This window comes from Pan troglodytes, chromosome 12, assembly GCF_028858775.2.
Source record: "Pan troglodytes isolate AG18354 chromosome 12, NHGRI_mPanTro3-v2.0_pri, whole genome shotgun sequence".
Taxonomy (NCBI): domain Eukaryota; kingdom Metazoa; phylum Chordata; class Mammalia; order Primates; family Hominidae; genus Pan; species Pan troglodytes.
The window spans coordinates 86,245,291-86,257,578 of NC_072410.2; the positions used below are offsets into that span (position 1 = coordinate 86,245,291).

Sequence of the window (12,288 nt, forward strand, 5' to 3'; positions counted from 1 at the left end):
TGGACTGATAAACCTTAAAAGTCTTTCGGATCCCAGAGATGGAATCTTTTTGCAAGTTACACTGTGTGATTTCAACTCAAAATGTTTATTTCCTGCCAAGAATCAAGTTGCAGATAATTCTCTTACAGCTTTTTTGAAGAAAACAAAAACAAACTGTAGAACTATGATGCACTCCAAGTGCCATATATCTATTTTATTCTTCAGGAAATTATATTTTTCTTTTACAAGAGCACAACAGGAACCAAAGTAAAAGAGTAATAGATACAGCACTCAGGATAAATCATATCTTTAAAATAATAATAAAAAAATTTACACCTTGTCCTATATCCTGTTAGTATTTTCATAATATGGCCATGATTGAAAAAACAAAAAGCAAGCATCTACAATTTTTTTTGATAAAGACTTTTTATGCCAGGAATGGATTAATTACCAACAAAATTTATACTAATCAGGCTGATGTCAATCTATTTTTGTAATGTATCATTAACAAATTTATTTTGGAAAAGATAAAAATATTGCCCCTTGATAATAAATCTTTTTTTCCTTTGATGCAAACAGCTAGAACACCTTTTTCTTTTTCTTTTTGATATTCTAAGACAAAAAAATGGTTAATCTTCAGATTAATAAATTAGGTCATTATAATAATAAATTAATTTTTTTTAAAGTTCAGCAACCTCTGTCCAAGTATTTACAACAATACTTGAAAGTTCCTTTACAAAACAGAACACATTTTCTTTTCACATTAAGCATACTGGGTATCTGTGTCTTTCACAACAAGCATTTTTAAAAGAAAACTCAATGCACAAATGGGTTAATTAGTATAAAAGTGCTAAGGGCTGTTTGAAAAGTTAACACTATATAGTCTACAGTCAGTTATATTTGAGGCATACTACAACAAACTTCCAGCTTATTGTGGACAATATTCCAGTAGTTGTTTCAAACCATTGTTTGAAAAAAAAAAACAAATCCAGGAGCTGATTAGTGATGCAGATAAGAACTGCCATCAATGTCTCGGGCCAGTGAGCAAATTGAAAACCAACTGAAAGCAAATCCAAATGAGGAAGATTTTAATAAAGGAATACCCTTCTCCATAGCAGGTGCAATGCTGACTGCTCAAGGCGTGCGTGCACACACACACACATATACATACTCTCACACACACATCTTTCCAATTAAACTGCAGGTAGAATGAGATTTTGTGTTATTCAAAAAATTTCTAAGTGATCAAAAGCATTGATATGGAATGCCTGTTTATCTGCCTTTGTTCTGGTTAAAATCTCATAAAAATACATTCAACAGGAAAACATAAATTGTATGTGTATAAATATATATGTATATATATATTATATACACATGCACACAAATACTTTTGTTTTTTGAAGCATAAGATAGTTACATAAATACTCCTATAATTGCTAAAGTTTAAAGAGGCATCATTTTTTTTGAGCTTCAACAAAGGTGCTTGAATAATATACAATTAAAATGAAGTAGTTTCTATTTTGTAGAATCAGTATATAATAAGGAAAAAGAATCCCCAAACAGTCTTTTTAAAAAAAGTTTCTTCTTAAGCTAGAGCTTCAACAAAAACTATGAACAACCAACAATATAACAGAACAAAGCAACAACAAACAGTGAAATATAGCCCCTGGAAATGCCTGGTGTTTGTCACCCTCTCTCCCTCCTTCCTGTCACGTTGTAAAAAAAAAAAAAAAAAAAGCTCCAGTGCTCACATCAAGAAATGACTTAGATCTTGTTCATGTGCTGACTCTGCTAGGAACTGGCTGATTGATTGGCTTGGAAGAAAAAAGCAGCAAAAAGTATAACTGTATATATCCTTAATAACCCGCTTTAGAGAAATGTCGCTATCGCATTTCTCTGGCTTCCTCACTGCCTACTGCAGTTGTGACTGTATAGAAAAGAAACTTGTGGCTTTAGACCTGGGATGGCTGTCAAAGGGTTCTGATGTGCTCGTCTGGTAGTTCTAAGGTGGTTATGGCAGCTGGGTCGCAAGGCCTTTTTTTGTTTCCTGCTCATTCAGGCCTGAGCTTTGCAGCAACCAGTGCAGTCTTCAGAGCAATAGGAAAAAAATAACCTCTGGGCCACTGAACTGCTTTTATGTTACCAGGTTTCTCCCCGAGCCAAGCTGACCAATTTTTCTTCCCAACACCACCCTCCCACCCATTTCCCCATCCAAACTCACTGTCCCCACCCCAAATATCTCTACAGCTATCTTACAGGCAAATATATCTTAGCAACTTTAAAAACTTTGGTTCTAAGAAAACACTTGGTCAGTTATCTTGAGGAAAAGTGGGAATGCTTGTTCTGCACATTGCTGTAGACAGAGCCCATCCCAGTAAGGTCTTAGCGCTGTACATCAAGTCACAATCCAATACAATCCACTAAGCAAGTGCACAAATTCTAGTTTACTTTTTAGAGCAGATTTAGTCGTCTTCCGTCTTCTGAAACCTCATCCTAGTTGCCTTTCTTCACACTGTTTGGTAGAAATTGTCTGCCTGTAGATGGTTCTGTTTTTGCATGCTGTAGAAGCCACTGAATCTTGCATCTGGTTCTGCAATTCTTAGCATTCTCTGGGAACTGTCCACCTGGACTCTGGTTCCTTTCTTGCAGTCCACAGATACTAGCTGATTATTTAAGGAAGAGGGCTATTTAATGAGAGGAGGAATAAAACCACAAAAAATTAGTTGCTTTACATTATCTCAAATGAACAGAAATTTAGTACCTAACTCAGGTGAGATAACAGTTTCACAATTCATTGATAGCCTGTATGCAGATTATCACATCTTGTTCTAGTACCAACTATACTTTTATGAGGGACACTGACAAACTGTATTTTAAGGTGAAATGTCAAGAAACTGTCAAATAGGAAGATAAAGGAACTGAAAAAAAAAAAAAAAAAAAAAGACTGGTGAAATGATTTCAAATCCTTGAAGTGCAGACCTGTGTTTAAAGGGGGCTGAAGAATGAGTGGAAGGTAGGCAGATTTTGAAAACAAAGCGATGATTTCTAACCACTCAGACTATAGAACACTATCATAGGCTGGGCCAGCCTGTGTGTTTCTAGTCACTCCATACACTTTATGAGTGGGTCTGTTTCCCAGCTTTGGACACTGGCAACTGTATCCTGACCCAGCACAGAGGCTGTACCCAATGTACATTTGTTCAAAGAAAAATCGGAGGCAGGATAACCGCAGGACAGAATTTTTACATGGAAGGGTTAACCAGATGGTAAATTACATTACATAATTGTTCAGGCTGTTTCCAATTCTTAAGGTTTATGATTAAAATAAACCAACTCAAGGCAAAAGGTAGAATTAGAGTTGGAAGGGATTATGATTGATTTATTTCCCTTAATTCAGTTTTTTCTTGTCTTTCAAAATAGGCAGATTTAGAGGCCCTTTATGTTTGTACTGAAAACAAACATACATCTTTTCTCCCTCAGTGTGAAATCTGCCTCTCCCTACCTTGTCTACTATTACTTTCCACCACCTCGTCATCTTTTGCGACCTTTCCACTTGGTGCTTGCCTTTGGTGCACTGACCTGTTCCTTTTGCCTTTTGTGTACCCTCATGATCTTCCAGCCCTCTCCTGAGTATTATCTCCATCCCTTTGTGACTTTTTTTCTCTCCCAATTCTAAGTTGACTGATGACTAAGAAATGCCAGGTGATCACGTTTTAATGTCTAATATAAACAATGATTTACGAATAAATCCAGGAGTATTTGTTCATTTGAAAACTTGAGAGTACATCGAGAAAACTGGATCCATGTAAGGTTAGGCTTCATTAACCAATGGATAATGGATAATTCACCTTGTGATCAGTCCAGCCCTGGGCAAGTACTATATATTTGATTCACACTATAGCCTGGTATGGATTTGAGGCTATGAAGAGCAAAGTAAAAACTTCACTGGTTAAGACACAAGGTTTCAAGCAATTTCAATATGAGTGTAAGTTTTCCTAGATTCATCATTCAAGAGACTAACTTTTGCAAGACAGTACCTTAGTTGGTGTTCGATACCAGCAAAGCAGTGGTATCCACTGTTTCTTCTGATTGATGAATAGGAATGCTATTATAATAGAGAGGCATATAATTATGGGAACCACAACTGAGGCAATAGAGTCCAGTGAAGAATCTTCACTTGGGTGCAGCCTGTTATCTCTGTAATCTACCTGGAGGTGACCCATATCTAGGAGAAAAAAAATTATAAGCATTTATTACCTAAACCAGAATTGTTAAGGATTATTTTAATGACATTGCAAATAGAGATCAGCAACTTGGTTTTATTGCTTCCCAGTTTTTTGAGGCTAAAAATGTGATTAAAATCTAATGTTGATCCAAAGAGCTCTTAGTAGAGAGCAGAGCGCTTAGGGATGAATGTTAAAAAAAAAAAAAAAAAAAAAAAATCAGAGTGAGAATCTTAATAATTGGGTAAGATGATGCCGGCTCTAGCTAATCAAGGAAATAAGAAGGTGCTTAGGTAGATTTTGAAAAAGTGAATTAGACCATTAAAATATTTTGATTACTGTTAACATACATGGTCTTCTCAGATTTCGAAGGAGAAACATTAGCTGATTTATTGGCAAACAGGAGACTAGAACAGAGTGTATTCTTTTAGTGTTAATAGCTAAGACTAATTAGATTAAAACTAATCAATCAGGAAGTTGGTCTTTTGGTTGATACTCTGGTTCACTGAACTCTAAGCAATATTGTCTTACTTTTCATAAACTTGTTGAAAATCTTGCTTAGGCCTATTACATCATTTTTCTGCCTTAATGAATTATATTGTATAGGTGACTACATTTAGTTTTGCACTTACGAATGATGACCTTTATGTTCTTTTAAAATATCTCTCTTACAATGAATGTTGCAGACAAAAATAAGGTTAAACACATACCAATAGGGGGCACTCCCTAAAGTTTCCTTATTTTTATTTTATTTTGTTTCAAATAAATCATTGTAGTCAGGTTTTCTAAATGCATTAAAAATCAATTTAGTTAAAGACACATGACACACAGTATCAAAAGGAGTTACTCTTAAATTGTTCTGGAAATTCAGCTCATGAAGTGACAGAGCTTTGTGGTATGTAAGACTGTGGTTTAAAACTCAGATTTTAAATGATATGCTTCTGTGTGTGTTCTGGAGGGGTGGTGGGAGCAGGGAGGAATGGGAGGTAGAAAACATTCCTAATCATTTTAGCCAGTGCAGATGGCAATAAAACTTTATAGAAACATATTTTCCAGCATCAAGAAAAATGTCAAAGAGTAAAATTTTATTGATGAATTCAGATTTTAAATATACAATGAATAAAAGAATGAATTTTACTTTCCCATATTCCAAATGAAATAGAAAGCAGTTTTAGGAATATGTGTCATACAAGAAGAATAAGATATAACTTAAGGAAGGTCTTGGTGAAAGAAAAATGAAGCTGCAAATGAGGTCTGTTTACAAAATTCAGTCTTCCAGTGCTGTTTCTGTGCTAAAACCAAGCCATCAAAGTTAGCTTTGAGCTTTGCAGCAGCCAAAGCCAAAAATGGAAACAACTATCAGTCTTTAATAGGATTCACAATGTCTTTTAGGTTAAAACAAATCAGTTGCCTAGGAGAAGCATACATTTTCTTGCTATTGATGCATGAGAAAATTTCTCTTTAGGGGCTTTATAACATAGATACTATGCAATGCACAGGTCTTCAGTCATAAGAATAGTCGTACTTATAGTATGTTGAAGTCTAGCCTCTAGAACAGGGTCTGGCATACAGCAGGCACTAATATTTATTGAATGAATGAATGTAAGCATAATGCTAAAGCACACTCAGAACAATTATACAGAGAGCCAAAAACACTAGGTCCAGGAATTTGACTTTCTGGTCATCTGGTTTGATCCAAGCATAACGTTTAGAATATCTAGAGTAACAGACAATCTCTCTCAAGCAATGAATATTGCTTCTTCCAAGAGAAATATAAATTATATAGCAATGATTTGGAAAATATGGTTGGAGTACACAGGAGGCAGTACTGAGTCACGGCTAAGAGCAAGTTTATACTACTGATCAAGAAGAGGTCTACTTTTATAGAAAAGGAAATAGTGACAGCTATTGGGGGACAAAATAACATCTTTATTACGCACAAACTGAAAGGATAGAGCAAGATAAAAAGGCATGGAGTAAACCTGGTGACTAGAAAAATCAACATAGGTGATAAATTTAGCTCACATGAAGTGAAAACTGCCCAGAAGTAGAGGGTAACCTAATGTACAAATGCTCAGTGCGGATTCTACAAGAGACAGTGACTAATTCATGATTACTCTCCTTACAAAGTTTATATATACATACGTTTGAGAGATGGCTTAGAAGTTCCAGATACCAGGCTCTTATGACTAGGAACATATTTATTTCCATTTATTTCCATCATCACAAAGTCTCTGAGCACAGAGGGCCAGGAAGGAGGCATTTAATCCAGTTACCTGCTGACTTATTTTATCAATGTGTGGTGTAAATATGTTTCAGCCAAGCAGGTCTGCCCGGGAATAGTTATTTGAATTTACTTCAGCAAGTCATTTTAAAAGTTACTCATAGGAAATTTTAAAAATTAGAAAACAGCTAAGTAGGCCACATAGACAACTAGCAGATCTCAGCTGCCTTCAATGCTTACCTCTAGGGAGATGGACGATATCATTTTCACTAGGCGTGGGCCACAGGGGAACCTCCAGGTCAACCTCTCCTCGATGGTTTGTCTTCTCAATGGGTATATTGGTTGGTTCTGGGACATACATTTCTAAAAGAAGAGAACATTTCCTAAGAGATGATGAAGCTGCTGTATTGTTGGCTTTTGTATTCTCAATCCAAATGGTGCACTCAATTCAAGACCACATTTCCTGGGACATGAAAGACGCAGTTTCTGCCATTTACATCATTCATCATTCATGCTAGAGAATCACGAGCTTTGCAGTGAGGAGAAACATGTCTTATAACATTTAAAAGACAAAAGAATTCTCTACTCCACCAGGGTCAAAAACTGCTTTTTCACATCAAATGGTGTTGGTTTTATAATTTTATGGAAACTGAAGGGGACTAGCTGAAGTGGAATTATTTCTTTTACTTTCCAGCAGCTAATAAATGTTGGTGTTTAATAGCTGCTGCTCTTTAATATAGGGGTATTGAATAACTTACATAAAATATGTTAGCAAAACTTGAAAAAGTTAAAGCACTGTCCACTTCTTATGGACTTCTTGGCCATTTCCTCTCCTTTCTGTTCCCCTAAATGGGAATGGACTGTAGGTAGACCTCATAAGTCTCAGATGTCCATTATGTTACCACTGGAACCATTTAGATTAGAAGCTGATCTTCAGTAAATATATTTACATTATCCAGTTTGATCAGATAGGTATTATACTACAACATAAAACAAACAAGAATATTATTTATCTCAAATATCAGGTCTTTTTTCAAAAAAAAAAAAATCAGAACTTTTCTCAGCTCCTACAAATATTTCTTTATATTTATACTTCATCCAGCTGACAACAACTAGCCCCACATTTTAAAGCAATTAATTCTTAAGAACCTGTTTTCAAAAGGTGACAATAAAAGTTTGTGTCATGCACGTATTTCCTTTCGGCCAGATCCTGCCATATTATTCACTGATTTTTTATAAAGCAATTACTCAACACGTAGGATCCTAAATACTCACCATAGCCTAATTTAGACCAACATAAAATATACAGTATAAGTATATAAATTAAAATAGGATTAATAATCCCCTCTGCTCAGAGTGATTGTTTTCTGTCTCAAAGTTAACAGGCTTTTGAGAAGTAAACCTTAAGATGACTTTGAGAGAAGAGGAAAGTGATAGAGAAGAGAGTACTTGCTAAGCTTCCCCCATGAGTTAACTGAGTACCCAGCCAGGGAAAGAAACCCAGAGAGGTTAAGTTAAATCGCTCAAAATCATGCATCTAGTAAGTGGTAGAGCTAGGATTCAAATGCAGTTCCGTGATTCCAAAGCCCAAGTTATCTTGCTGCCTCCAAGAATAGTCTTCTGCTTTCTTAGTTATATTATAAAACCTTTAAACATAAAAAGAACTGGGAACAATTGTAGTTTCTATAGGTTCAGTGCATCCCTGCAAACTCGAGAATTAAAAATAGAAGTTACTGAAAACATTACCATTTGCAGGTGCAAGGGCCTGAGCACAAACCAGTGACTCTCAAATTTTTAAAAATCATATCAATTACCCAAAGAGCTTAGAAAATGTGCGGACTCTCACAGGTCCTGATTCGGTAGGTCTGGACTAGGTGATTCCGGGAGGTGTGTGCAGGGGGATGGTATTTAATCCACCCACTGAAAAACTCTCATATGTGGTATGCATTTCCTGGGTGAATATGGGCAGAAAAGCCATGTCGCCATTTACTTGACACCTTTCAGTGCCACACACCCTTCTGCCCCTCCCCTGCCTAGTCCAGGGCTTCACACTGAGCCTTCCTATGACAATAGGGGCCGAACTGCCACTGGTTTCTGAGGCCTCAGTGTAAAGGGCAAACGCGACACCAATTCCACCAAACCTGTAAATGTCAATGGCTAAGTAGTAAAAGTTTCTGCAGAGGCCCCAGAGCTGGGATTGATTCAGTTCCACCTCAGGTTTTTTCCTGAGTGAGAGGGAGAGACGTAACTTTGGAATTCTTTTGCCTTGACCCTGCATATGGGTAGATTTCAGGTGAAACTCCACCAAGCTGAGGCATGACAGTGAGTCCTCTTCCCACAGGGGCTCTACTTGGAAACAGCAGGGAAAGTTAGAAGGATCTGTCTATGGTGAAGGAGGATGTCTCCTTCAGTGATTAACTGTATTACCATTTGTTCAACAAATATTTCCTGAGCACTTCCTACATGGCAGGCACTGGTTTTGGGCATACAGTTTTGAGTGAGACCAATCCTGGCCCCCATGGGTCTCTCCTGATGAGTGATGCCTGACAGCTACTTCTTACTTCCAGCAGCTCATAACCTGTCCTGTGTATTAGCTCACTCCACCACTCAGTTCAGCTCTGATTAAAATCCACCCACACCTCCTTCTTTATCACAGAACACGCACAGCTCCAGTTCACAGTCCTCAAGTCCAAGGGAAGAGAGTCATTTCCCTTTAATTTGAACATAAAAGGGAAGCTGCCTCTGAGCAGTTTTGCCAAAAAGAACAATTCTTTCAGTTAAAAAACTGCTTGTTGAAACAAAAAGAAGTGGGAATGCTATTTGTTTCCACGCCTAGACCCAGGCCTCCTTCTATGGCCAAAGACCGCCTTCAACCCAAGACTCTAAAATATAACCCTTCTGGTATTTACTAGAAGAGCCCTTTATAGCTGTTGGCATTACAGATGGACAGTGCCAGGGAGATTTACACAAAGCTACATCCAGCCCTACCACGAATATCATGGGCACACGGTCACAATCGCTCCCGTGCTCATACTTGACCTGCGCTTTGGAGGAACTCAAGATAATTTACTGGGGATATATTTTACTTTCAGAGGCATCTGGTCATCTGTAAGAGTTGCCTTCCTTAAAATGTCCTCTTCTGGAATATGGGGCGAGGTGCTTGGTGCTTACAAGCTGAGGTCAGCATTTTTTTGGGAGATGGAACCTGAGGTCAATTTAGGAGCAGGGGTCTCATCCTCTGCTAACCAGCTGCATGACTGTGGATAACCCTCTTACCTTTCCTGAGCCTCAGTTTCTTCTGTAAAGAGACAGGTGCTAATCACCTAACAGCTCATAGGTTCTGTACTCATATCCAAAGATGGTGAAGGTGGAAAGTGTTTTGTAAAGAAAGAGGATATTCAGAATGTTAGTTGCTATGTCTAAAGGACAAAGCAAGGTTCTTGTTTGCTGGACAGACTGGGAAGTGCTCCCACACCATCATTTCTGAGATGGTATAATCCTCACAGCATTTCTGGGAGGTGGCATGTGCTATCCAGATGAGAAATGGAAGCGTGAAACTTTGGTGGTGAGTTTTGACTAAGATCACACAATGAACCGATGCAAGAATGGGACAGGAATACAGCCTTCCTGGCAGCCCATACTGGATCAAACAGAAGGTGGCAAAAGCTCAACTGATTGCAGTATTTGCTTAAAGATGGAAAAATGTTTCATCAGGAATACAGCAGATGCAGAAAGGAGAGTTAATCAACAGAAATTAAGTTTCAACCCAATAGTAAATCTTAACTGAGAAGTCACTGGAGAAATCTCTAATGATGAACAAGGATGTTAGCAATATCTGTACTCTCTCTTATCAAACTCACAAACCAAGGAGAATGAATTGACCTCTATTTCCACCACCACTACCTGAATTTGGGTCCCTGTTATCACACCTAGGACATTTGCAGTGCCTGTTACAGATGTCCTGGCCTCTGGTCTCTCTCAGCTTTAGTCCTTCCTGCACACCACCCCGTTACACAAAGGTTACCCCAAAACATCTTTGTGATCATGTCATTCAGCTGCTCAAAAATAAGCCTCCCCATTCCCTATGAAGAACAAAATCTACACTCTTCATTTGATAATTAAGGCCTGAAAAATCCTGGCCAAAGCTACTGTTTCTGTCCTTACCTACTGCTACTAGAACTCACTGCTCCAGGGGCACTGGCCTTGACCTTAGAGGCACCGGCCTTGACTTTTCCCATCTCAGGTCTTGGTTGGGTTATCCTCTTCACTCCAATGAAGACAGCACATCTGTCCTTTAAAATCTAGCTCATGTCCTTTCTCTGTGAAACCCTCCAAGGACCCTCAACTTCACAGTCTGTCTTATTCATGAACTTGGCACTTACGGTCTGCATGACAGTTGCATAACCATAACTCCCAATGGGAGAGGTGAGTTGAATTCACCTCTCCCATTCTTTTTTGAAACCACTCTGATTAGACTTTGCCTCCACCACTGTACTTCTGTGAAGTTCATTACAGCAGTGCTAAGTGCACAAGTCTGTTCCCACATCGCATCTTACTTGGCTAACAGTGGCGCTTGATTGAGCTGTTTACTCTTTCCTACCAGAAACCCTTTCTCCACCTGGCTTCCATGTCACTGACCCTCTTGGCTTCCTCCTTTATTCCTGGTGCTCCTTCTCTATTTCTTTTGCTAGGCCCTCTGCACCTGCTCAGTGTCCAAAAGTCAGAAGGTCTCAGGGCTCGGTCCTGCGCTCTCTTTTCTTTTCTATTTATTCTTACTCTTCGGTGCTCTCATCTAGTCTCAAGGCTTAAAAACCTTGAGACTAGAAACCACCTATGGCTAAACTTTCAAATTTGTAGATCTACTTTCAGTTTCTTTCCTGAACCCCAGATTAGATATTGTCTATTCATTAGCTCCACTTTGATGCTGAATGACTATTTCAAGCTAAAAATGCCCCAAACCAAAATGTCGTAGTCATCCTTGGCTCCTCTTCCACTCACTCCCCGCATACATTGAAATCCTACTGATGCGACTCATATGGCATAGTCAGAACCTGCCCACTTCTCCCCACCTCCACGGCTACCACCCTGTCCAAGTCACTGTCATCTCTCGCCTGGATTCTTAAAAAAGTCTCCAAGTTGGTCTCTCTGCTTTCACTATTGACCTCCATGCCCCACAGTCTATGTTTAACCCAGCACCAGAGAAATCCCATTCAAAGGTAAGTCAGATCCTGTCGCTCCCTGCTCCAAACCTTCCAAGGTTTCATCTCACTCAATACAATCCTGCACTCATCTGCGAGACCCTTTGTGTCTGGCCGTGGCTGCCTCTCTGCCGCACCTCTTACCTCCTCCATGCTCACTGAGTTACCTCCACACAGCTCCTCCTGAACATGCACCTTGAACACTGCTCTACCTTGAACACTGCTCTACCTTGAACACACACAGCACGTTCCCACTCCAGGGCCTTGGCGGTGGCTATACCCAGAGGTTCTGCCTGTTCCCCATGAGAACTGCAATTCTGGGTCTCTTCATTAAATCTCATCTTGTTGGTAAGGTGCTCCCTGACCATTCTACATAATACAAAACAACCTGCCTGCCCCACTTCTCCCCAGCCTCTTTGTCTTGCTATGCCTTTCTCCAGAGCTGGATCCCCATCTTGGTGGCTACCTAGTTACTGTTTACCTGTTAGCTGCCTGGCTTCTCCCTACTACAACGTAAGCTCCGTGTGCACTGCTATTTGGTTCACTGCTGTGTCCCCAGTGCCTAGAACAGTGCTTGGCACCTAAAAGGCATTAAATGACTCTTCGTGAAATAAATAAGGTCAAGTTTCATCATTTATATCATTAAAAGCATATTACTGGGGAA

At 38.9% G+C, this 12,288-nt stretch overlaps 1 protein-coding gene across 4 annotated transcripts in view; it reads right to left on the reverse strand.

Moving 5' to 3' along the window:
• Positions 1–159: 159 nt before the first annotated feature.
• CRIM1 (cysteine rich transmembrane BMP regulator 1) overlaps positions 160–12,288 on the reverse strand; it is a 195,015-nt gene continuing 182,886 nt past the window's right edge. For all 4 annotated transcript variants that reach the window (XM_016948339.3, XM_016948342.3, XM_016948341.3 and 1 more), the window contains 3 exons: positions 6,667–6,789; positions 4,017–4,204; positions 160–2,663 (listed from right to left, as the gene is read on the reverse strand). In XM_016948339.3, coding sequence (XP_016803828.3) covers positions 2,487–2,663; positions 4,017–4,204; positions 6,667–6,789 — 488 coding nt within the window. In that variant the 3' untranslated portion in view covers positions 160–2,486. The remainder of the gene's footprint in view (positions 2,664–4,016; positions 4,205–6,666; positions 6,790–12,288) is intronic.